At 40.6% G+C, this 26,988-nt stretch overlaps 1 protein-coding gene across 2 annotated transcripts in view; it reads left to right on the forward strand.

The window, feature by feature from the left end:
• MID2 (midline 2) overlaps positions 1-26,143 on the forward strand; it is a 93,626-nt gene extending 67,483 nt beyond the window's left edge. For both annotated transcript variants that reach the window (XM_032592138.1, XM_032592139.1), the window contains exons 4-10: positions 465-572; positions 2,205-2,353; positions 13,244-13,371; positions 14,478-14,621; positions 22,556-22,717; positions 24,139-24,346; positions 25,211-26,143. In XM_032592138.1, the coding sequence (XP_032448029.1) occupies positions 465-572; positions 2,205-2,353; positions 13,244-13,371; positions 14,478-14,621; positions 22,556-22,717; positions 24,139-24,346; positions 25,211-25,613 (1,302 nt within the window). In that variant the 3' untranslated portion in view covers positions 25,614-26,143. The remainder of the gene's footprint in view (positions 1-464; positions 573-2,204; positions 2,354-13,243; positions 13,372-14,477; positions 14,622-22,555; positions 22,718-24,138; positions 24,347-25,210) is intronic.
• Positions 26,144-26,988: the final 845 nt, after the last annotated feature.

Consider the following 26,988-nt stretch of genomic DNA (forward strand, 5'->3'; position numbering starts at 1 on the left):
TTTTAGAATTAGAAGGGAACAAGGAAAATCAAAACCATTGTTTTAGGATGGTAGAAATCAATTGTTGCGATGTTATCTCAATATTATTGTGCCTGTGGAGAGGGATCCTCTTTTCCTGACATACTTAAAGCTCCTTACCGTCTTTTCAAAAGAACAGCAGGAGAACAGGGTGCTGGGGTAAAGGGAGTTGCACAGTGGGAATAACATGCCCCCATCTCATCTGTCCTTCTGCCCAGCCTTCCATTAACCATCATGATCTACCAGAGGCTGGAGAGTTTCCTATCTGTGGTGCTTCAATGCCCTTGCATCATTAATATCATCATCTCTACCCTTCTTCTAGGACTGGATCTTATGAGGGAGGTATGGAAGAAGTTGTGCATGCTTAGCTGTCAATCCGAACCTTTGAGAGGCAGCAGGGGACAAAGGCAGCAATCACTGTGTAATATTCTGGACTTTCTTGGCAGGTGAATACTGCTATGCATGAGGCAAAACTTATGGAAGAATGTGACGAGTTGGTAGAGATCATCCAGCAGAGGAAGCAAATGATTGCTGTCAAAATCAAAGAGACCAAGGTAATGCACAGCCACTTCAGTGAGGCCAAGGCAGAGTTGACTTTACAAATGTCAGAGTTTCCTCCTGATGATTCCAGGGTGAACATGGATCGCAAAAATAAGAAGAAAGGAGGTGGTAGGGAGGGAGGCAAAGAAGAAGCAATGTTTGACCTCGTGCGATGAATCCAGTAAAAATGATGGCAGTTCTGGGGTGTTGGAAATGTTCTATATCTTGGCCAGGTTGGTGGTTACATGGGTGTTTGTATATACAAAAAAAAATAATTGAGTTTTACACTTCAGAGGTGGGTGCTTTACTGAATGTGTTATAAGTCAACCTGAAAAGAAAAAAGAAAAAAAGTAATGGTGGAAATGAGGGTCAGAATTATGGAAGGACCAGGCATGCTAATATAAGGACTTTGGGCTTAATCTAAAAGGCATTGGGAAACCATTTTAGTTTCTTAGGAAGGGAGAAGACTGATCAATATGGCAGAGGTATGCAGAATAGATCAGAACAGGATGATACTGAAGTCAGAGAAGCAAGTTAAGAGGCTTATGGAGTGTTTCTTTTTTAACTTCTTAATGTTTATTTTTGAGACAGAGTGTGAGTGGGGGAGGGGCAGAGAGAGAGGGAGACACAGAATCCGAAGCAGGCTCCTGGCTCTGAGCTGTCAGTGCAGAGCCTGACATGGGGCTTGAACTCATAGACCGTGAGATCATGACCTGAGCTGCAGTCAGATGCTTAACCAACTAGCCACCCAGGCACCCCATGGAATGGTTTTTGGTATGAGTTGATGAAGACCTAAACCAGGGAAGCACCAGCACAAATGGAAAGGAAGAACATAACAGGCACTACTAGAAAGGAAATGATGAGAATCATTAACTGATTAGCTACAAAGATGAAGGGGAAAGAGAAGACGTTCAGGTTTTTAGCTTGGGAATTGAAGAAGCACGGTCAAGGTCAGGTGTGAGCCTCCGTGCATCTCTATGGTTTTAGGCTTATTGGTCTGCCGGTCAGTGTAGTGATTATAATAAGTTCATGTTGTGTATACAATGTGAGGAGTTATGAGAGTCTGGAGTGATAATCAGTACTTTGTGCCATGCTTGATGGTTGGGTCCAGCTAACACAGGAGTTGAAATTTTTGTGACCCCAGGCCTGTGAACACACAGGTATGCATACAGATACATAGAGAAATATATACACAGAAATGTAGATACTCATAAAGAACAAAGAGTTACTTTTTTTTAAACTCGTATGTGAAAAGCTATTGACAATAAAATGTAAACAGTGGTGATCTCTGGGTGCTGTGGTTTCTTTTTATACTTTTATTATTTTCAAAATATTCTATGGTGAGCATGCATTGCTTTTATAATCAGAAAAATTAATGTTACCAATAAAAAGGTGGAGGCTGATTATCTACAGTATATGACTGGGTGTATATGCAATGTGGGTGAGTGGGCTGGAGGTGGGAGGAGGGGCTGGCAAGACAGACGTAGAGGGTAGGGTGAGGAGGTGAGTGGTAAGTACAGGGACCTTGGGACATCAATAGGCCTTATTTTTAGAATCACTGCAGCAAATCTCCTTCGTGTTGTTTTATAGTTTTTAATTAAGCCATGGATATTTAATCTCATTTTTCTTTGGCTCATTCCTTGAAGGTAATGAAGCTGAGAAAGTTGGCACAGCAGGTTGCTAATTGCCGCCAGTGTCTTGAACGGTCAACAGTCCTCATCAACCAAGCTGAACATATCCTGAAAGAAAATGACCAGGCACGGTTTCTCCAGTCTGCAAAAAATATCGCTGAGAGGTGAGTTCCTTCTCTTTTTACCTGCCTGCTCTTATGAACAGGGGGCATCTTGAAGTCCCTTAATTCCGTTCAGGCATGTATGTATGTAGCAGCCACCACCAGATAGGTACGAAGCCTCAGTGGTTCATTGCCCTGTGGATTTCTGGCACCCTTTTCTCTGTGTAGCTCATCTGTTCCTCTAGTGTCCAGCCAGTCATGGCCCCTAGCTGTGCCCTAGCTCTTCGTGGCCCACTCCGTGCTAGAGCTTTCTATGTTGATGTTAGCGTAGGGCCAGAGAAATATTTGGCCACAGAGATAGGTGTGTGCTCTTCCTAAATCTTTGTGTGGTTCTCATTGCTTTCATTTAGTTATCCATCACACAGATCCTTTAGAGCAGTAATTTTTAGGCTTTTATTTTAATCAATGGTTCCTTCGACAGAGTGATGAATGTCATGAGCCCTCTACCTGAGGAAAAAAATGCATAGTAGATATATACACACAGAATCTCGCATACAATTTCAGAAAACTCATGAATCCTTAGCAGCCATCTATACACCATTTGAAAAGAATCTGAAGATGAAAGTGAAACATTGCTCAGTACAATCACCAAGGCTTCGAGGGGCTGTAGGGGCTCATTAGGCAAATCTGACTTCCTTCTATCTCTCTCTCTCATTTACTGGAGACTTTGGCTCTGGGTTCACAGTATTCCTTTCTGTTGCTTCTGCCATCGTTCTGGGTGCCATTGGCGGCATCCACATCTAATGCCAGCTGACATTGGCAGCTGACCACATCTAATACTCTAGCCATCTAATCTCCTGGCTCCTTGCCATCCCATCCTCCAGTGACCCTCACCTCTGCTCCCCTTCATCCACCTACTTCCATGGCTCACATGCTGAACCTCACCATCACTCAGAATAAACTAAAATATCCCACCTTCTAACTACAACCTCTGTACTTACGGTTGTTTGTTTTCCTTCCAGTACATCCATTCTTCAACTTCATTGGGACCTCTAAGGCCTGACTCCTATCTACCAGCTACCTATTGTCTTCACTTCTTTCTTTGGCCTATTTAGGGTCTATGATTTCTCATTTCAGCTATTCACTCTCTTTTCTGTGTACCCAGTTCCCTTGCCCCACTGTCTTTTTATCGCACCAACCTGGTAAGACCCCTGACCATGAAGCAGCCCAGCTCTTCTCACCTTTTCCATGCCTATGTTTGAGTTGCAGAACCCTGGGGGAGAAAACTCAATAATCAAAGAGATTGGTACTGCTGCATCGCAAATTTATGGCTTCTAATCTCCCCTGGGCCCGCGGTACTGACCTGAAATCCTTCTGTGTTGCTTTGGTCAGCTTTCCTTCTGCTTTGTCTCCATAATGGCCATTTCAAATTTTCTGTGTTCAACTCAAAGTTCCGACCCTGCCACCTTCCTGCTCATGCTCAGCAGATGACTTTACATCCTATTTTTATAGAGAGAGTGGTAGGTAAGAAATGACAAATTCCTCAGCTTCTCAAGCCAAGCTGGGGGGCATACCTACATCCACATCCATGAGTTCCCCCTCCCTTTTGATTATAATAGAAGACATGTGCTTTGTGCCACATGCTTCCTTTTTACCATAGTTTCAATTTCTACCTTTCTCTAGTTGACTTCACATGGACTTTTAAAAATCCACTCATGTCTCTCCTATCTAAAACATTCCTCTACCTCCTACCTACTCTAGCCATTGCCTTATCTCTTTCTTTCCCTCATGACAAACTCCTTTTTTAATGTTTATTTTTGAGAGAGAGCGGGAGAGAGAGAGAGAGAGAGAGAGAGAGAGAGAGAGAGAGACATCAGGTACACAAGACAGGGAGGGGCAGAGAGAGGGAAGGACAGAGGATATGAAGTGGGCTCTGCATTGATATCAATGAGCCTGATGTGGGGCTCAAACTCACAAACTGTGAGATCATGACCTGAGCCAAGGTTGGACACTCAACCAACTGAGCCACCCAGGTGCCCCCTTTATGGCAAAATTCTTGAAGGTCTTTCCATTTCCTCACCTCTGATTTATGCTTCTTAAACATTTATTTATGTACTTATTTACTTTTTAATGTTTATTTATTTTTAGGAGAGAGAGAGAGTGTGATCAGGGAAGGGGAAGATAGACAGGGAGACACAGAATCCGAAGCAGGCTCCAGGCTCCGATCTGTCAGCACAGAGCCCAACGCGGGGCTCAAACCCACGAGCCGTGAGATCATGACCTGAGCCAAAGTTGGACGCTTAACCAACTGAGCCATCCAGGCATCCCTCTTCTTAAACATTTAAAAGTTATTTATATTCAAGTAATACTTGCACATAGTTAAAAAGTCAAATATTACTAACATTCATATTGCAAAAAAATAACAATCTCCTCACTCCCAATTTCTGGTCTCCAATAATAATATTGAACATTTACTTTGTGTTGGGCATTATTCTAAGGCCTTATAAGTATTAACTCATCTAATCCTTATAAAAACCTCATGAGATAAACACTATTATTATGCCCATTTTAGAAGTGAGAGAATGAGGCTCAGAGAGGTTATATGACTTGCCTAAAATCATCCAGCTAGTAAGGGATAGAGGCAGGATTCAAACCCAGGAAGTCTACACTTTTCCAACAAAGCCAAGCAATTTCAACTCTATTAGGTATTTCTTTTTTTTAAAGTTTATTTATTTTGAGAGAAAGAGAGAGAGAGAGCAAGCAGGGGAGGAGCAGAGAGTGAGGGAGAAAGAGAATCCCAAGCAGCCTTGGTGCTGCTAGCTCAGAGCTTGATGTGGGGCTCTATCTCATGAACCATGAGATCAAGACGTGAGCCAAAATCAAGAGTCAGATGCTTAACCAACTGAGCCACCTAGGCGCCCTTCCATTAGGTATTTCTGTTGGCATTACCTTTACATTTCTAAATAGCATCGTTATATTGCTATTTTCTTCAAATTTAGACATTAACAATTGACTTCTACAAATCTGGAAATTTTTCAGCCATCATTTCTTCAAGTATTTTTTTTTATGCTGCCTTCTTCTCTTATGCAGATTCCAATTACATGTATATTAGGCTGCTTGAAGTACTGATCAGCTCACTGATGTGTTGTTCATATTTTAGCCATTTTTTTCCTCTGTGTATTTCATTTATTTCTAATGATATGTCTTGGAATTCACTAACCTTTTCTTCTGTAATGCCTAATCTGCCATTTATCTCTCTAGTGTATTTTTCATCTCAGATATTATTGTTTTCATCTGCAGAAGTTCGGTTTGGGTCTTTGTTTATCATCCATATCTCTACTTAACATATTTAGCCTTTCCTCTAGCTTTTGAACATATGGAACAACACTAATTCAAAAAGATATATGCACCCCTATGTTTATTGCATTATTTACAATAGCCAAGCTATAGAAGCAACATGACTGTCCATTGATAGATGAACGGATGAAGATGTGGTATACACACACACACACACACACACATACACACACACATGATGGAATATTACACAGCCATAGAAAGGATGAGATCTTGCCATTTGTGACAACATGGATGGACCTCAAGAGTTTAATGCTAAGTGAAATAATTCAGACTGAGAAAGACAAATACCATGTGATTTCACTCATATATGGAATCTAAAAAAAAACAAAACAAATGAATGAACAAACAAAAAGCAGAATGAAACCTATAAATATGGAGAACAAACTGATGGTTGCCAAGGGAAAGTGGGTGGGAGATGGACAAAATGAGTGAGGGGGAATAGGAGATACAGGCTTCCAGTTATGGAATGAATGAGTCATGAGAATAAAAGGCACAGTATAGGGCATATAAGTCAAAGATATTGTAATAGGGTTGAATGGTGACAGATGGTAGCGACACTTGTGGTGAGCACAGCATAACGTATAGACTTGTCAAATCACTATGTTGTATACCTCAGACTAATGTAATGTTTTGTGTCAGCTGTACTCAAAATCATTAAATCAAAATCATTAAAATCAAAACATGGACAAAACATGGAATACAGTTATCATAACTGTTACAATATCTAGTTCTAACATCTGTGTCAGTTCTAGGTCAGTTTCAATTGATTGCTTTGTCTCCTCATTATGGGTTGTATTTTCTTCCTTCTTTTCCTATCTGATAATTTTTGACTGGATGTCAGACATTATGAATTTTATTAGGTGCCATATATTATACTTCTATAAATATTCTTTTTTAATTTTTAAAAATCTTTTAATGTTTATTTATTTTTGACAGAGACAGAGACAGAGAGTGAGCAGGGGAGGGGCAGAGACAGGGAGACACAGAATCTGAAGCAGGCTCCAGGCTCTGAACTGTCAGCACAGAGCCCAATGCGGGGCTCAAACCTACGAACTGTGAGATCATGACCTGAGCTGAAGTTGGATGCTTTACCGACCAAGCCACCCAGGCGCCCCTCTATAAATGTTCTTAAGCTTTGTTCTAGGACACAGTTAAGTCACTTGAAAATAGCTTGATCCCTTGGGTCTTGCTTTTAAGATTTGTTCATTGGAATCAGAGCAGTGTTTAGTCTAAGGGGAATTTTTCCACACTAGTGAGGCAAGATGTTTCTGAGTACTCTGACGAGTGCACCATGCATCATGAGATTTTCCAGCCTGGCTGTTGGGAACAGACACCATTCCTGGCCTGTTGTAAGCACCAAGGATTGTTCCCTTTCATCTTTTTTTTTTTTTTTTTTTTTTTTGGTGCTGTTTCCTTGGCCTTGGGCAGTTTCCTCATGTGCATGTGTCAATTAGTATTTTGTTGAATACTTAAAGGGGAACCTTCAGAAGGTCTCCAGAATTCTCTCTGTGTGCAGCATTGTCCTCTCTGGTACTCTGCCCTGTAAACTCCAGCTAACTTAGTCTCCCGAACTCTCTGTGTTCTTTTTTTTTAAATTTTTTTAACGTTTATTTTCAAGAGAGAGAGACAGAGAAAGAGAGAGACAGAGAGACACACACAGAATCCAAAGCAGGCTGTAGGCTCTGAGCTGTCAGCAGAGAGCCCAACACAGGGCTTGAACCAGTGAACCATGAGATCATGACCTAAGCCAAAGTTGGACACTTAACCGGCAGAGCCACACAGGCACCCCTCAGTGTTCTTAACTAGGGATTCCGTTAAGCTCTTCTGGATTTCCCCTTCATGTACCATTTTACCGTTTTATTATTGTTGGAACAATTTTTTTCCCATAGTTTTCTAAGAAAGAGTACATGGGATGTAAATTTTTGAGACCTTTTTGTTTCAAAAATATTTAAAATTTATTATCACATTTTATAGGCTGGAAATAAGTTTCCCTTATAATTTTGAAGCCATAGCTCTGTTGTATCCTAATTTCCAGTGTTGGGTTGAGAAGTTCACTGCTATTTTGATTCCTGACCTTTAAATATGATTTATATTTTAAAATATGAAGCTTTTAAGGTCTTATCTTTAACTCAGTTTTTCTGAAATTTCTCCAGGATATGCCTTGGTGTTGGTCTTTTATCCATCACTTTTGTTGGACATGAAATACTCTTTCCAATCTGAAGACTAGTGACTTTTCATTCTGGGAGATTTTCTTATATTATTCACTAATAATTTCCTCCCATTTATTTTCTCTTTTCTCTGTTTCTGGGACTCTAATTAGTCAGGTGTTGGACACTCTAGATTTTCTGCTTTAAAATCTTTTCTATTTTTTTTAGGGGCGCCTGGGTGGCGCAGTCGGTTAAGCGTCCGACTTCAGCCAGGTCACGATCTCGTGGTCCGTGAGTTCGAGCCCCGCGTCAGGCTCTGGGCTGATGGCTCGGAGCCTGGAGCCTGTTTCCGATTCTGTGCCTCCCTCTCTCTCTGCCCCTCCCCCGTTCATGCTCTGTCTCTCTCTGTCCCAAAAATAAATAAACGTTGAAAAAAAAAATTAAAAAAAAAATAAAATCTTTTCTATTTTTAAAAAATGTTAATTTATTTATTTGAGAGAGAGAGCTAGAGAGAGAGCGAGAGAGAGAGCGAGAGAGAGCGCACATGCATAAGTTGGGGAGGGGCAGAGAGAGTGGGAGACACAGAATTTGAAGCAGGCTCCAGCCTCCAAGCTATCAGCACAGAGCCTGATGTGGGGCTTGAATGCATAAACTGTGAGAGCTTGACCTGAGCCAAAGTCAGACACTTAACCGACTGTGCCACCCAGGTGCCCCTTTTCTTTACTATTTTTTTACAACATTGTCTTCTTGTTCTATTATCTGAGATGTTTCCTTAATTTTTCATCCAATTCTTCTATTAAAATTTTAACTTCAGGGGCGCCTGGGTGGCTCAGTCGGTTAAGCATCTGACTTTGGCTCAGGTCATGATCTTGAGGCTGCTGTTTGAGCCCCACGTCGGGCTCTGTGTAGACAGCTCAGAGCCTGGAGCTTGGTTTGGATTCTGTGTCTCTGTCTCTGCCCCTCCCCTGCTCACGCTTTGTTTCTCTCTCTGTCTCTCTTTCTCCCAAAAATAAACATAAAAAAATAAAATTTTAATTTCAGCCTTCCTATTTTCATTTATAAGTGCTCTTTCTTGATCTTGTTTCCTTTTCTTTTCTTTCTTTCTTTCTTTCTTTCTTTCTTTCTTTCTTTCTTTCTTTCTTTCTTTCTTTTTTGCATTCTGTCCTTGCTTTGTGTTGCAAGCTTCTTGTTTATCTTCCTGGAGATATGAGTGAACATTTAAAAAGCTTCTTCTAAATTCTGCATTGTTTTGGTTTCCTCCAAGTGCCTTTTCTCTATTAGTTTGTTTCACTTTCTGACTTTCCCTAAATGTCTGATAATCTTTTGCCTTCCTGTTTGAATTTAAGCACTAGAAGATGACTAGAAGATCTGAGGGGATGGGAACAGTCTGTTGCTTGGTGAATTTCACTGTAGAATAATAAGGTGGTATGCCAGATTTTGACTGAGGGGACCCAAGTGTTAGGTCTGTAGGTGTTTTGTCTTCAGTGGGTCAGTTTTCCCTGGAAGGAATCCACCAATCTCCTGCTTCTGGTGGGAGATGAGGGAGGGGTCTAACTAAGCCTGGCTGCTACCATTCTAGGAGCCAAGCAGGGAAAGGTTGCTAGGGGTTTTAAGACTGCTTTTAGTACAGCGGAAAGTAAACCTCACATTTCCTGCCAGGATGAGGAAGGAGTAGTCTCTGATTCAGTGGATCCAGGGTCTAGCTGCTCTTCATACAAACTTCCAACTGTCTGTGGCACAACATCAGCTTGCTGTTGTTGGCTTCCTGACCCAGCTTTCTCTTGTCTGTTGTTGGGTACCACTCATCCATCCCTTTCTAGCTTCCCAACGTTTGTTGACAGTCTTTTACTTGCTGGCATGTCTTTTTCCATTCTCGTTGTTTTTGTGGGTTTATGACATTTTATTCTTTGACTGTCATCTCAGTGGTATTTCATGAGAGCCGAGATGAACATAAATTTAAACCACTGTATTTAATCATCCTCGCTCACCCTTCAATTCTCCGAAATATCTTCTGCCATTACCACACTATTGTAAGTGTTCTTTTCCAGGTCACCAAATGAATACCTTGCTGCTAAATATAATAGACATTCCTTTGTCTTCCCATACTGTTTCATCTTACTTAATCACGCAGTAGCACTTGTCCCTACTGACGATTTTTACTTAAATTTCTCTGCCCTTAGCTTCCATAAACACTCCTGGTTTCCTCCCTACCTATGTGGTTTCTTTTGCCTTTGTGAGCAGGTCTCCTTTGACCTATTCCTTTAATGCTAGTGTTCTTTATGATTCTTGTTTTAGGCCATTCTCTTCTCTCTTGAGAATTATCTGCCCAGCCTAAATATCTTCATCGATGGTTTCTCATAGGGTCTGAAATTCTTCCTCACCAATAATAATTGTAATATATTAAGGACCAAGATTTCAGTTAAAGTCAAATTTTAGCTGGGAGAGTATTCCTTCTCTCTTACAAATGACACTTATTATATTGTCCTTAATGGAGGTCAGAGCCTTGAGAGACAGGTAACATTGTTTTGCTTAAAGTATTAAACATAGAAACACAAACAGACACACACTTACATATACCCCAATGCCATTTTTACTCACCCTTCCAGCCACTGTTAATATTTGGGAGTATAGTATCCCAATATTTATATTTAATATGTATTTCACAAACATAAGGTCATGTTGTATATACTTCATTATACCCTACATTTGAAACTTAACAATATATCATGAACTTGTCCCTGTCATTGGATTTATTTATTTATTTATTTATTTATTCATTTATTTTGAGAGAGAGCATGCAAGTGAGGGAAAGGGCAGAGAGAGAGGGAGAGAGAGAATCCCAAGCAGGCTCTGCACCATCAGCGTGAAGCCCGATGCCAGGCTCAAACTCACAAACTGTGAGATCGTGACCTGAGCCGAAGTCAGACGCTCAACTGAGGCAGCCAGGTGTCCCCTTGTCACTGGATAGTATCATATAACCTGATTTTCAGTGACCTCATAGTATTTCATCTTTTGATGTGTAGTAACACATTACTTAGTTCAGTCCCCATGGTTAGACAATTAGGTTACATATAGTGTATTGCGTGCCCTTAAACAGTTGCATCTTTGCATACACCTCAATTATTTCCTTAGTAAAAACTTTATGAAGTAAAACTGTGGTGTCAGAGAATATTTGCGTTTTAAACTATTTGGGTATTTAATGCTAAATTGATCTTCAAAATTTGTTGTCAATGCCTCTCAATATGGAGGCATTACCTAATATAGGCATAAAAAGCTCCTATATTGTCATTAGTTATAATCTTAAATGCTATCTCATTTTATCTTACATTTATTTGATTCCTCAAGTAGTTGGGCTTTTAAATTTATTTGTTGGCTACTTATTTTCATGTTGTATGAATTGATTTTCTGTCTTATTTATCTACACTCTTGTCACTACTTTCCTTTCTGATCACCTTAAAATCTGCTCTGCCTCCAATTTTGACCCCTTCCAGTCCATTACTGCAGCCAGAGTACTCTACTTGAAACATAAATTTGAGCATCACTCTGCCTAAAAAGGCTTCAGTGGCCCACATTGCTCTCCGGGTAAAGTGTAAAGTTTGTAACATGACCTACAAGGCTCTGCGTGACTTTGCTAATTCTCCAGCCTTCGGGCAAGAGAGAACACACACACATCCATGTAGTCTCTGCTTACCTAACTCCTACTCATCGTGTAGGTCATTGCTTACCATAAACTTCCTCTGGGGAGAGTTCCCTTAGTGCCCAAGTCCTTGTCAGGTGGATCTTGTGTATGTTACACTCCCTTTGTAGCAGCACTTCTATTGCCTATTTAATGTCTTTCTCCTCTATGAACTGTGAACTTTGTGAAGGCAAGGACCACAGCTGTGTATCTCCAGTGCCTAGCACAGTGCCTGGAACATTAGTTGTGCTCAGTAAGTATTGCATGGATGGATGGATGGATGGATGGATGGATGGATGGAAGAAAGAAGATTGGGGAGGTCAGGAATAAATTTCATGAGCCAATTTTCTACCTTAACTCTTGCCCTAAAGAGGTTGTTTTCTTCTTACTCATCAAATCCTGGAAGAATAGCCTAAAGAGTGAGACTTTAAGATTATACTGGGTTAGCCTTTCATTTGTTTATGCTGGCCTGCAGTTTATTCCTAAAACATCTATTTCACAAACAACCAAGAGCTATTGTTGGCAGAAGTATAGCAAGGTACACGTGCATGAGGATATATATTTGTTTAACTCCTCAACCCCTTACAACTAATTCATCATAAAAGTTTCCCCTCTGGTCTTTTTACATCCAGTGCCTCTTCCCTTCATTCTACCTGCGTATTGTTGCCAAGTTCATGTTTCTTTCCATTGTGTCATTTGCATGCTCAAGAATCTTCATTGGCTCCAATTCAGAAGGTCTGTCACAGAGCCTCAACATGTATGTTTTGGTCAAAACTCCCCCAAGATAATTATGATGTGTAGTCATGGTTAAGAATTGCTGAAGCACATAAAAATTTACCTTAATTTAAAAAAAATGGTCTAAATTGGTTCAGGGTATAAAGTTTAGAATCTGATGAACATGGATTAAGTTATATTTCTTTTTTTCTGACTTTTCCTGGTTGTGTGATCTTGGGCAAGTTACTTAACCTTTCTATGTGTCCTTTTCATGTACAAAATGGAAATAACATTTACTACACAGGATTATAGTAAGAAGTAAATTAACCAATGTATGTAAAGTACATGCATGGTCTCTTCTACCTACTAAATGCTCAATAAATGTTAGGAGCTGTGTTGCTGTTAATCATTCCACTATTCACTCAACAATTATTGATTTGCTATGTGTCCAATACTCTGTTATGAACTGTGGAAGATATAAGAGGTACAAAATACCTGCTCTTGAGATGCATCAAACTAGCTGGGGAGTTAAAGCTATCATAGCATTATATAATAATAATAAATAATAGTAAAATTAAACATAAATGTTATAAAATATCAAATAATGTACAGTATTTAAGTGAAGGCTGTAATTCAGCCCCAGCATGCTGGCTTATTGATTAGCATAAAAAAATAAAAAAATAGAGGGGGAGGCAAAAAAAATCTCTCAAACTGCTCTTACCAAGCCTTCAGAGGTCTAGTTTTGATGCTGCCTGCCAGATGGAAAATGATGCAGAGGAGGAAAAATCCTGTATTTACTTCTCAAAATTAAGACAGGATGGGGGAGTGTGTTTGAGGGGTGAACATATGTGAATAAATATGGTATAACCCTTAATTGGTTCCTGATGATTAAAATGTAAATGGTTCCCACTGGAAAAGCATAGATATGATATTTTTCACTTAATAAATCAAGCCCTACGAGTCCTTTATTTTCTTCTTGTTGAACCAGAAATCAAACATTGGATAAAGGTTGCACACCTATTTTGATGTATATTGATGTACTTTTCTCTTTTCCAGGGTCGCTATGGCAACAGCATCTTCTCAAGTTCTGATTCCAGACATCAATTTTAACGATGCCTTTGAAAACTTTGCTTTAGATTTTTCCAGAGAAAAGAAACTGCTGGAGGGGCTAGATTATTTAACAGGTGTGAAAATACTGTGGTTTCCTTCCTGTTTAAATGCTTTTCTTTTGGCGTTCTCTTACTTTAAGATAATCGGAAAAGAGCAATATTTATAATGAAAATGCTTTTATAAACTTTAAGACAATTCATGTATCTTTTTAGATAGAATAAACTTTAGTTCATGTAACAGAAAAGGAGATGATGTGTGAAATATTTCTGGGGGCACATGGGTATACCATTATACTTAGAGGTAAAGAAAAAGCAAGACGTTGCTGATGGATTTCTCCTTACGAGCCTATCAGTAATATATTGTTGCTTGTTACTGAAGGAGTTAGAACTCAGGTGGCAATTATGGAATATTAAAGAATCTCCTGCATAGCGATAGGTACCATTCAAATGGTTTTAAGGAAATTTAGAAACTAGCAGATTAGGAAGAAAAATGTAAGAAATATCTGGCTTGCACACAATTCTAGGAAATGAGGGGTGCATCCAGCCTATGAAAAATGCTGGATACCTTCAGGATTAATGAATGACCATTTCATGAGAAAAATATACACATACAATAGCCTTGCATTTGTCATTATTTTGGCTAATATATTAAAGTAACTGTCATTTACTGAACATCTCCTTTATGCCAGACACTGTATATTAATTTTATATTATAAATATGTACAACCAATCTATGAGGTAATTATCATCCCTTATTTTACAGATGAAGCAACTCATATTAATTTGCACTTGGCTATACTGCCAACAGTCTATAATAAAACTTATTTGAAAATAAAAAGCAATAGGCCAAAGGTCATGCAGTAAGAAAACCATTTGACCACTTTGCTCTAACATCTACATATGTGTTGGTACAGGCAGAGTAGACATCCAGGCAATCAGTTCAATACCTTAGGCTTATATCTTTGCCTAAAATGTCTCTGTCACTGAAGCAGAAGCGGTTTGGGGAAATTTGAAGTCTTAGCACTTGGCTTCAGGTTGTTCAGGATATGCTATCTAAAGCTTCTTATTAAGACAGCCTCCTCTCTATGAGGTGTAGAGTTGGGCAGTGAGGGTAACAATTGTTAAACTTGCAGAACGGAGAGTGTGCTTTCCTTTACCTTCTTTTCCACCTTTCCTTACAGCCCCAAACCCACCATCTATCCGAGAGGAACTCTGTACTGCCTCCCATGACACCATTACAGTCCACTGGATCTCGGATGATGAGTTCAGCATCAGCTCCTATGAGCTTCAGTACACCATATTCACTGGCCAGGCTAACTTCATCAGTAAGTCATGGTGTAGTTGGGGCCTGTGGCCAGAGATAAGGAAATGTAAGGAAGCAGTAAGCTGCTCAAGATTGGCCGGGGCGCCACGAGGCAAGTGTTTGTAAGACATGTTAGGTTGTTTAGCACAGTGTTTCGTAGACAGTGCAAACTCACCCAGTGCATTGCAAAGACCTTATTGATGGGTGACAAGCAAGTTGTGTATTTCCTTGCTGGGCAGTCACTGGGGCCACTCCCATTTGTTTATGTAATCCTTAAGCCTTTCCTCAGTTACTCCATGTCACTCCACTCTCCCCAGTCAGAACACAGCTCAGAATTCATTCCTGGGTAGCTAAGCCACCATCATTGCTGATCCTCTGTGTGTGAACATCTCTCTCCTTGACTCTTCTTCCACTTAATTATCATGGTAAAATATGCTATGTTCAAAGACTACTACTTCCTTTAACGCACCTATTTGTATCGGCGACTATAGCGACAAGCCTCCTGCCTCTGTCACCGTACCCCTTGTCCCTTTCCTCCAAGAATTACACCAAATACAAAAATGTGTCAGCAGGCCGCAAGATGAAAGATGGTCAAAAAGCAGTCATTGGGCTCCCATTCTATGGTTTCTCCTCCTGATGAATTGGAGCAAGACATGGCAGAGTAGAAACCTGACGTATCGATTGCCAGACTGAAGGGGGCCAGCTGCAAGTTCCCCTCCATGTGCTGGGGAGAACTGGAAAGCAGAATTAAAACTGGATTCCAGGCTGGAACAGATTCCCACCCTAAGGTTGCATCCACACAGCTGCAAATTAGTGTTTTCTTTGACCTCTGTGCTTGTGCTTCTGTGTCTGACTTCACAGGGAGAGGAGTTTTTCCAATGAAACCCTCCCAATAGGCTTCCCTTTTTGGTTGTGTGACAATTCTGGGCCACATGCTGGGGTGGGGAGATGAGAACACATTGGGGGTCAAATTTCTAAAAACACTTGCCTCGTGCAGCTCCAACCTAAGCCACTTGGCCTGGGTAGCTGTATTCCTAGGTATTTTTTCCAGGTGGTGGAGTCACAAACTCTAAGGCCTCCCTGACATGCTTTTCTGCACTTGTCTCTACTGCTCTGGAATGGCTTACAGCCAGCAACTGTGCTCCTCCTTCCTGAGATGGGGAGAGCGGTGGTCTCCTGGGAGTTGAGAAATAAGTCCAAGAAGTGACAAAGATCCAAAGGCTGTCCTCCTTATTTTCAAAGATATATCGTCCTCCATGAAGAAGAGCTTAACGGACAATTCTTAATAACAATAGGATCATAGCACCTTAGAATTGGAAGGAAACTTAGATGTCATTTAAGCTAATCTTCAATTTTACCAGTCACCCAGTAGATGATTGTCCTGTCTCTACTCGAACATTTCCAGTGATGAGTAGCTCACTTCTAACAAAATAACTCATTCAGTTGTTGTGCAGCTATGAATAATTGTCAGTGCGTCCCTAGAAAAGGCCCAACTCTCCCTCCTAGTAACTAATGACAATGATAATGTGTACGTGCATTATGCTTTGTCATTTACAAACACTCCCACTTAGTCTTCATGAGTTCTTCCTTAACCATATGAAAGAGTTGATATTAATTCTGTTTTATAGATGAAGAAGCTAAGGTTCAAGATAAATGAGTTGCCCAAGGTCACAGAGCTACAAACTGATGGAGTCAAGATTTGAACCCGAGGCTGTCAGACTTTAATCTTAATGTTTTCTTGAATTAAACCCACAGCTACCAATTTGTCCTAGTCTTGCCCCTTTATGCCTCACTAGTAAACCTAATCCATCTCTCACATGACAGTTCTTCAGATCATTTTACGTAGCTCTCATATATGTCCCTTCTAAATTTTCTCTTTTCCAGGCTTAAATATCCTCAGGTCTTTGAATCGCTCCTCATGTGACCTGGTTTCAGACCCTTTACCATCATGGTATCCTTTTTAGGAATACACCCATGTTTGTCAGAGTGTTTTATACAACGTGCTGTCAAAAAAGTGAAAACAGTACTCCAGAAGTGGTCTGACCACCACGGAGGTTAGCTGGATTATTTGTCTTATACATTAGCTGATGACCCCCGCCCCAAACCTTTTTATTCCAGTAGTCACATTGCCTGTGTTGACTCCTGAGCATGTAGTCAGCTGAAATCCCTAGGTATTTCAAAATCTTGTTCCTATACAGTTGATTGTCTAAACTGAAATACAACACCTTGAGTACATCCCTATTACATTTTGTCTGGTTAGCTATGACTCCACATTCAAACCTGCCAAAATCCTTTTAAATCCAGTTTTTGCCTTCCCAGCCTGCCTTCTATGTCTTCTTCCAATCATAAATAGAAAAATGGGATAGGGCAGGGACAAGTGCAGAGCCCTGAGCAAAATTTTGTCTGGCAATGGGCAGATAAGATGAAACAATTTTACTGGGAATACATATTCAGGAAGATTCATGGTCTCAGTCCTACCTGTTGGTCTGGCCTGCCCCTGTTCTGTTGCTGTTGATTGAACTTGGACTCTGAGAGATGCTTTTCCCTTGAGGTTTTTCCACATTTTCTCTTTTCTTAGACCACTTTATTTACATGTAGTCAACATACAAAAAAGTTGTCCATCAACAGATCAATGGATAAAGAAAATGTGGTATATCCATACAATAAAATATAATTCAGCCTTTAAAAAGAAGGAGATTCTGCCATGTGTGACAACATGCGTGAACCCGGAGGGCATTGTGCTAAGTGAAATAAGCCAGACACAGAAGGACAAATACTACATGATACCATTTATATGAGGAATCTTAAAATAGTCCAACTCCACATTTTCTTTAACCAGAAATGTCTTCCTTGTTGGTTAGTATTTTGTCTGGAGAAATAGTCCCCTTATTTTTTTTCAGCTTTCTCCCTTCATTTCTAATTATCTCCCCACCTCATCCAAGATTTGGGATGGTCACAAGCCAATGATGTTTCAGATGATGCTGTTAGCTGAATTCAAACAGATGTTTAGCTGACTGTATTCCCCATTACTGTATATCTTTTCTCCTTTTCAGTTTCGTGATTTGCATTATGAAAGCACTGGCTATACTCTGTCTGGCCAGGCAGTCTGTAACAAACTGCTACAAAGATAAAACTTCTATTTCCTCTCCTTTTCATTTCCATGCAAATGTTCTCCACTACACATTTACACTTGGCTTCATGGATTTCCATATTTTGGTCTTTCCCTTTGGAACAAGGTGTATATTTCCATTACCATAATTCAGTCATAAACCCCATCTCACCAAGTCTCGGTGATACCCAGAGAATCCTATATTTACCTTTTTAAAATGTAGAACTGGTTTTGAAATTACAGAAAAGCTGTAAGAGTAGCACAAAGAATGCCTGTAAACTCCTTACCCAGATTTATCCACTTGTCAACATCCACTTGTCAACATGTTATTTCCTTTATCATTTGCTAGCATTCCCTATCTCTCTATATATATTTCTGAACCATTTGAGAGTAAATTGCATACATCATGACCTTTTACCCCTAAATTCTTCAGTGTAGGTTTTGTAAGAATAAGGAAACTCTTACCTAACCACAGTACAGTTATCAACTTTAAGATATTTGATACGGTACTTTTCCTGATCCACTATTCATATTCCAATTTTGACAGTTGACCCAATAGTATCCTTTATAATGTGAAGGACCCAATATTGTCCTTTAGAGTCAAGGATCAGGTATTACATTTAATGTCATATCTGTAGCCTCCTTTATTTTTTTTTAATTTTATTAAAATTTTTTTAAAGTTTATTTTTGAGAGAGAGAGAGACAGAGCATGATTTGGGGAGGGGCAGAGAGAGGGAGACACAGGATCCGAAGCAGGCTCCAGGCTCTGAGCTGTCAGTACGGAGCCCAATGCAGGATTCTAACTCATGAACCATGAGACCATGACCTGAGCCGAAGTCAGACATTTAACTGACTGAGCCACCCAGGCTCCCCTAAATTTTATTTTTAAGTAATCTGTACACCCAACGTGGGGCTCAAACTCACAACCCTGAGACTTAGTCATGCACTCCACCATTTGAGCCAGCCAGGCACCCCTCTGTAGCCTCCTTTAATCTGGAACACTTAGTTTGTCAGTCTTTCTTTGTCTTTAACGACATTGACAGATTTTTTAAATGTCCTTTTATTTCTTTATTATACTATCCCTTATTTTGGGTTTCTCTGAAGTTTCCTCATGATTTATATTCAGACTATGAATTCATTGCTGGAATACCACATGGGACGGGTGTCCTCCTTAGGACATCACATCTTTAAATTTTTTTTTTCAACGTTTTTATTTTTATTTTTGGGACAGAGAGAGACAGAGCATGAACGGGGGAGGGGCAGAGAGAGAGGGAGACACAGAATCGGAAACAGGCTCCAGGCTCTGAGCCATCAGCCCAGAGCCTGACGCGGGGCTCGAGCTCGCGGACCGCGAGATCGTGACCTGGCTGAAGCCGGACGCTTAACCGACTGCGCCACCCAGGCGCCCCTAGGACATCACATCTTGAGGCACATCATGTCCACTCGCCCTTCGTTGGTGATGCTAATTTTGTTCAGCGAGTCAAAGGTGTTGCCTGATTTCTTCATCCTGTAGTTACTGCTTTTCCTTTTGCAACTAATGAGCAATCTGTGTGGTGATAACTTTGAAACAAGGAAACTGTCTTGCTTCCTCATCAAACCCATCTCACCCCCACTCCTGTTTTAGCACCAATCAAAACTCCTTGCCTGGTCCAGTCTTTGCTCTGATGATTACAAAATTATAATTTTCCAAAGGAGGATCCCCTCCCACTTTTACAAGTTGACCTTCTACATTCTACTGTAAGCTAAAGCCCCACCCTCTGTCTATTTATCTACTTATCAGTATGGCCTCATGAATTCTCTTTTCAGTGGTTTATAATTCTTCACTGCCCTTGCTTATTTGGATGCTCAGGTTGTCCAGGTTTAGCCAGTAAGACTTTGAAGCTTACTCCTGGGTTCTTATATTCTGCCATAATTTTCTTGAATACTTCTTTACTTTCTAGCATAACAAAAGATTCTAAGGTCGTATTCACCTTATCCTGCCCCAGCCTTGAAATCAGCCATTTCTCTAAGGAACCTTGGTTCCTTTTAATTGGAGAATGTTATTATAGAATAAGATCTGGATACTAGAAATACACACATATGCCCATGCACACATGCATGTGCACACACATAATGTACATACGCATGTACTTAACATATGTGCACATATGGATGCCCATATACACACACATATATAGAAATCATGAGTTCATACCAATGCCTCCAATTCCAGTCCATGTCCACACATTCTTTGTTGCCTTCCCCCATTTGATATTTTTATATTCCTACTTCCACAATGAGAACCTTGGCTCCCAACAACATCAACACATGTACTCATTTGCTTAATCCCATAATAGATCTAACAGTTCCAGAAGTGCTTTGTCCACGCCACTACAAAAACAAACAATAGTTCAGGATTTGTTTTCAGTTCTCCTCCTGCCCCCATCCTTTTGGTGTGGTTGTTTTTCATTTGAAATGCATTTGGGTTCATTTGCTTCAGTTTGCCTTCAGTTTTGGTCCCTGCTCTTCCCATTCATATTGATTTAATTTTAATTTTCTGAATTTGTGAAACAGCAGTGTGTTTCCAAAAGGGAAACCGATACAAGAAAAAAGTGTATTCAAAGGATTGTCATTCTCGGGTCACCTGGGTGGCTCAGTCGGTTGAGCATCTGACTTTGGCTCAGGGCATGATCTCACAGTCTCATGTTTCGTGAGTTCAAACCCTGTGTTGGGCTCTGTGCTGACAGCTCAGAGCCTGAAGCCTGCTTTGAGTTCTGTGTCTCCCTCTCTTTCTGCCCCTCCCCTGCTTGCACTCTGTCTGTCTGTCTCTCTCTCTCAAAAATAAACATTAAAAAAAAAAGAAGTGTCATTTTCACCCCTATCTTTTTAATCTCCTGCCCTCCCCCATCCCTTGTAGCTAACCAACTACAATATTTTCTGGGTTTTCCTTCCTATTGTTATTGGTGTTTTGTAAACAAGCAGATATATGTATGCTCCCTTATTTGCCCTTCTTCCTTGGAAAAAAAGTGTTGTACTATACATGCATGCTCTTTTGCAATTTGGTTTTTTCAGTTAACAGTAAACCCTGGAAATCACTCCATATCAGTTAACAGAGTTCTTCTTCATTCTTTTTTTTAAGCTTATTTAATTAATTAATTTATTTATTCATTTAGATCAGGGGAGGGGCAGAGAGAGAGAGGGAGAGAAAGAATCCCAAGCAGGCTCCACGCTGTCATCATAGAGCCCGAGGTGAGGCTCGATCTTACAAACCGTGAGATCATGACATGAGCTGAAATTAAGAGTCGGATGCTTAACTGACTGAGCCACCCAGGCACCCCACTCTTCAGTCTTTTTTCGTAGGTACATAGTACTTAATTGTGGCATTTGTTTTTTGTTTTGTATTGTTAGAAGTATATCTGGAAGACCATTTATTTCCTTTTTTGTATTAAAGTCTAGTGTGCAGTTTATGATTCATATTGTGAATTGGTACATAGCTAACCAGGCCCTCAAACATTATTCCTGGCCCTTATCCTTATTGTCTTTTCCTGAGCATAACTGAGCGTCTTCTCCAGTTATTCTTTTTCTAACATATGTGTTTTCCCTCCTTCATGCTTCTTTTTCTAGTTTTATTTTAGACTTTTTCAACCATCCACCAAATTAATTATAACACCCTCATGATCAGATCTCTTTCAAACCACTCATGATTACTTTTCATTTTCAACCTCACTAAATCCTTCACTAAGGCTGCATAGAAGTGACTACATTCGCTGTTCATTTTCCTTGCCCATTCCTGTCCATGCTTTGTTAGAATTGTGGTTAAAAAGCAATAAACTGATTGAAAGACAGGTAACAGAAGAGAGAAGTCTGGATAATTCACAAACCAGAACGTCAACCCCTCTTCTACTAACAGTTAGCCAAATACATGTTTTTAATTATGTGCATTTTTCTTGGTTTAAGTCAATGTTTATGGTCTAAAGAGTTTCGAAAGCAGAAACCTAGATCTCTGAGCTTGGGAGGGAAGAAGGTTCCAGGCAACAATGTGTTCCTGGACCACCCAACTTCGAATGAATATTGGAACCAGGAAGGAGCAAAAGATGGGTAGTGCCAAGTGGGGAGATGGCAATTTTGCTTTGGTTATCATGCCATCTCCTTGGCTTCCCTATGATACCTCAGAGTCCAGTTAGATTGGGAAGTGAGGGTGAGGATGGGGAGGGTGAGATGAGCCATAACCCCTGAAAGCTTCACTACCTTGCAGAGACCAAGGAACATTGCTGTCTATCCCATGAGTTGTGACGTAGCGGAGAGAACACTGGCCTAGGGTTAAAGAAACCAGGGTTACACTCTCAGCACCATCACCATCTTTCTGTGGCCTTGGGCAAGTCACCTTCTCTCAATCTTAGTTTCCCTTTGTAAAAGGACAGAAACATGGCATGTAGGTGTCCTTTTGGCTCTGAGATTCCATGTTCCTGCGCTGTGCACAGGACTGCTCCACCTATATGAGGCTAGACTCAGCTCTCAGGGGATTGGACCTTTGGCGTAAAGATCCAGAGACTCCATAAAAGTGGTGATTCGGTGATTTTTTTTTTTTTTTTGTATAGTGGCCTTTCCTATATTATTGCGCAGAAAATTGAAGCAACCTAAACTTCACTAGTGGTGACATTCAATTGCCTGGCATAAGCCTAGCTCCATGGGAGAAACAAAACAGAAGATATTTATCTCACTGTGTATCCTGGGACTCAAAAGAAAACAAAGTGAAATTAACCTTTCTTTGGTGGTGGGGGGGGAGGCTTTTGATGAATTTTCAGTGTGCTTCTCATCCTATCTCTACTACCTGCCGGTTAATGTCCTTGTCTTTCCCCACCTTACAGGCCTGTATAATTCAGTGGATAGCTGGATGATTGTGCCCAACATTAAACAGAACCACTACACAGTGCATGGACTTCAGAGCGGGACGCGCTACATCTTCATTGTTAAAGCCATAAACCAAGCAGGCAGCCGGAACAGTGAACCTACCCGACTAAAAACAAATAGTATGTTATGGTGTTCCCAAAAGGAGAGATCCGTTTTCCCCTCCGTGCCAGGGAGTGCATTTAGCCTGAGCAGGTGCCCACAGCAGTGCCAGAGAGCAGAGGCACTGGTTAGAGGAGTTTACCATTTTAGTTGATGGTTTGGGCACGGGCTCCGTTGGTGCCCCTGGGGGATATGTGAGTACAAAGATATACACAAAGTATATGTAGTAGTAGCTGGTGTTTGAGGAGGATGTTAGTCAAGGCTTTTTCTCTGCACCCCATCCCATGCGTGGGGAACAGTTGTGTCAAACAGTACTAATTTGCGATGATCTGGTAGAACCCTTCTGCAGAGAAGCCATACCTCTTAGGAATGCTTCTGGATGCAGGTGACTGAAAATCCAACTAACTTAGCTTAACACATAGTATTTTTTTTCTCTTTCTCACAGCAAGAAGTTGGAACGTAGGCAGTTCAGGACTAGTGCAGCAGCTCGTTCTGTGATGTTGTGAAAGATCCAAACTCCTTCTCCCTTTGTGTACTGGCTTATTGTCACATGATCACAGTATGGCCATTTCAGCCTCCAGATGTCTTATTTCCTTTTAAGAGAGGAAGAGGGGGAAGGGGTTGGTACACATGATGGCTATCCTTTTTACTGGGAAAACGGGCACATTGCAGAAGTGTCCCCAAGCTTGTCTGACTTCTGTTTCCCTCTGCTTCCACCTTGTTAGCCACCCCTAGCACCAAGAGAGGCTAGGAACTTGAATATTTAGCTTTTTTGGCCTCTATAGTGAAAGTGGGTCACAGAGAAAAAGTAGGGAATGGGTGTTGTGTTCGCCAGCAGTGTCAGCCGCAGACCCATGTTGTATAATACAGCTCTTGCCATATCCAGCAATTGGCTCCTAGTAACTTGTTTTGTCATATGGTTATAAGGAATCCTCTGTCGCGAGTGATCCTACATGACAAATGTTTTCTCTGATTGTTGATGATGATGCAACATTCACTCTGACAAAGTTACCTAATCATATGTTATTTACATCCCAATTGTAAGAGGGTAAAAAGATTGTCATTACTGAGTTGTTTTTGTTTTTTTGTTCTGCCAGCAACCACCTCATCAGTTCCCCTCACTTTGCCTCACCTCAAATGCTCCTTCCCCTAAAACCCACTCAAATCCCAAATCACCCACTGAAATAAAGCAGAGTAAAAAACACATTTGAGAACATGAGACCCTTTTAATTTGATAACATACGAAGTGGGGGGCAGCTTATTCTTATTTTATTGAAAAGGGTGGGTTCAGGCCTGCTTCCTTAATATAATCCAAATAGCACCAACTTGCACTGGCCCACAAATGAGCATGATATCAAGAATCTCCTGGTAGTGATAGCCCTGAAGGACGAAGATGGAATTCTTAAGTATTTTCTTATGCATTTTTTTCTACTTTTTTCAGGTCAACCCTTTAAACTAGATCCCAAAATGACTCACAAGAAGTTGAAGATCTCTAATGATGGGTTGCAGATGGAGAAGGATGAAAGCTCTCTTAAGAAGAGCCATACCCCAGAGAGGTTTAGTGGCACAGGGTGCTATGGGGCAGCAGGAAATATATTCATTGACAGTGGCTGCCACTACTGGGAGGTGGTCATGGGTTCCTCAACATGGTGAGTGGATCCCACTTACAGTTTTTTTCTTCTCCTTTCTCCTGCTGTCAGGTTCCTAGGAGATTCAGTTCCATAGCACAAACGTAGTGCCAGTATGTCAAGGTTAAAAGGAATGTGATGAAAACCACTCCTAGAAAAATTGGCCAACTTTAAACAAAAAAATCTTGGGAAATATACTGGGATCACAGCTGGAAATTACTACAGCATTCTAATTGCTGACTTTGTAAAGCTCTAGTGCTATCAACATTATAGATCTAAATGTAAACTGTTTAGTAAATGAAGAAGTTAAGGATACCTGCTTCTATGGGATATTCTTGTATATCCCATATGGTATCTAGCATAACTCAGATCATTTTTAAAATTTTTTTAGTGTTTATTTATTTATTTATTTTTATTTTTTTTTCAACATTTATTTATTTTTGGGACAGAGAGAGACAGAGCATGAACGGGGGAGGGGCAGAGAGAGAGGGAGACACAGAATCGGAAACAGGCTCCAGGCTCCGAGCCATCAGCCCAGAGCCCGACGCGGGGCTCGAACTCACGGACCGCGAGATCGTGACCTGGCTGAAGTCGGATGCTTAACCGACTGCGCCACCCAGGCGCCCCAATGTTTATTTATTTTTGAGAGAGAGAGAGACAGAGCATGAGCGGGGGAGGAGCAGAGAGAGAGGGAGACACAGAATCCAAAGCAGGGTCCAGGCTCTGAGCTGCCAGCACAGAGCCCGATGCGGGGCTTGAACCCACAAACTGTGAGATCGTGACCTGAGCCGAAGTCAGACGCTTAACCGACTGAGCCACCCAGGCGCCCCTAACTCAGATCAAATAATGAATGTTTATTTCTTTCTCCTTTCCACTGTCTCACAGGTATGCAATTGGCATTGCCTACAAATCTGCTCCCAAGAATGAATGGATTGGCAAGAATGCCTCCTCATGGGTCTTCTCTCGATGCAATAGTAACTTCGTAGTGAGACATAACAACAAAGAAATGCTGGTGGATGTGCCCCCACAGTTGAAGCGTCTGGGTGTCCTTCTGGATTATGACAACAACATGCTGTCTTTCTATGACCCAGCTAACTCTCTCCATCTTCATACTTTTGATGTGACCTTCATTCTTCCAGTTTGTCCAACATTTACAATCTGGAACAAATCCCTAATGATCCTGTCTGGCTTGCCTGCCCCAGATTTTATTGATTACCCTGAGCGGCAGGAATGCAACTGTAGGCCTCAAGAATCCCCTTATGTTTCTGGGATGAAAGCTTGCCATTAAGTTTCAAGAGAGCATAGAATTCACTGGGTCTACAGTTCAGCAGTTCTTCCCCTCCTAAACCTCAGTTAGTGTCCAATATACAAGATAAAAAATAAAGTTCATCTGAAGCATCCAAAATAACTAGGTATTATAGATTTAATTTTTGTGCACTAAAGCTTGTATCTGAATTAATGTGTTGAGTTTCTCTGAGCAAATTTTCCAAGTAGTCTGGGGTCAAGCCATTGGAGGAGAAATCTAGAGAATACTTCTCATCACTGGAGAATTCAAATTTCCTGATGATTTAGGAGTGTAAATGATACTGGAAGGAATTAGGATAATTCTAAGTAAATAATGTAGAAAGATGCTCTGAACGAGGGGCTAGCCAGCAGGAAAGGCGTGTGTGGGGTATTAGCCTCTCTAGTACTGGTCAATTTGGCCAAGTAGAATTTTGAAGGATCGGATGATCGCATATTATATGTAGTTTTTGATAAAAACCTACCATCAAGGATTTATTGTAAAGTAAAAACACAAATGTGTATATATAATATACATAAAATGAATAAATATGTATTATATATTCATTTTATAATTATATATACATAATAATTTTTTTATTTGCTCGTTTGAGTGAGAAATATACTGGAAGGGAAAAGAAATTATATCGTCCATTTTTGTCCCCTAAAGGGAACATCGAAATCAGGCAACAATTCCCCCCTCCCTCCGTTCATCCCTCCCATTCTCCTTCGTGTCACACACACATGCAATAATGACATAGATGGTGGGAAGAGCTCTAAACTGGAGTAGGAAAGATTGGGGGACAAGACTGCACAATAGCCACTAGCGCTGGATAGAAAATTGATCCAATACAAGCATTATGTGTGGTGCAGTTTCACTGAGGCTGCCTAATGGAAGAGGGTCATCTGAATTGTTAAAAATTCTTCACAGAATATCTCAAAGAAATATAGCTTTATTACTCTGAAGTACATACAGTTACTAGAATTAGGCTAAAAAAAGAGTTGCATAATAATGGGTTCTTTAGGAACTTTATTTACTTAATCCGTGAGAATGGAGTGTTCTAGCTGCAACAACTATTTGCATATAAAGGCACTTGTATTTTCGGATAAAACACTTCCGAAGTGCTTCAGAATGCCTGCGAACAGTCTGTTTTCTTAAACAGTGTTAAATAATCATTCCTCTTGCAATCTTGTTTACACTATCCATCTGCTTAGCCAACCCTTCATGGCAAATGCAGTTTGTCATCACTGTTGTTGAGGGGCATCAAGTTTATGGTCTGTGCTTTTGTCACTTCCACTGCGGAGATTGGGGATGTCAGAACCAGAGCTTTCTCCTTCCCAGGAGAAGAGTCTCCAGGCTTCGAGGAGTCTACTTCTTCGGA

The sequence above is a fragment of the Lynx canadensis genome, chromosome X (genome assembly GCF_007474595.2).
Source record: "Lynx canadensis isolate LIC74 chromosome X, mLynCan4.pri.v2, whole genome shotgun sequence".
Classification (NCBI taxonomy): domain Eukaryota; kingdom Metazoa; phylum Chordata; class Mammalia; order Carnivora; family Felidae; genus Lynx; species Lynx canadensis.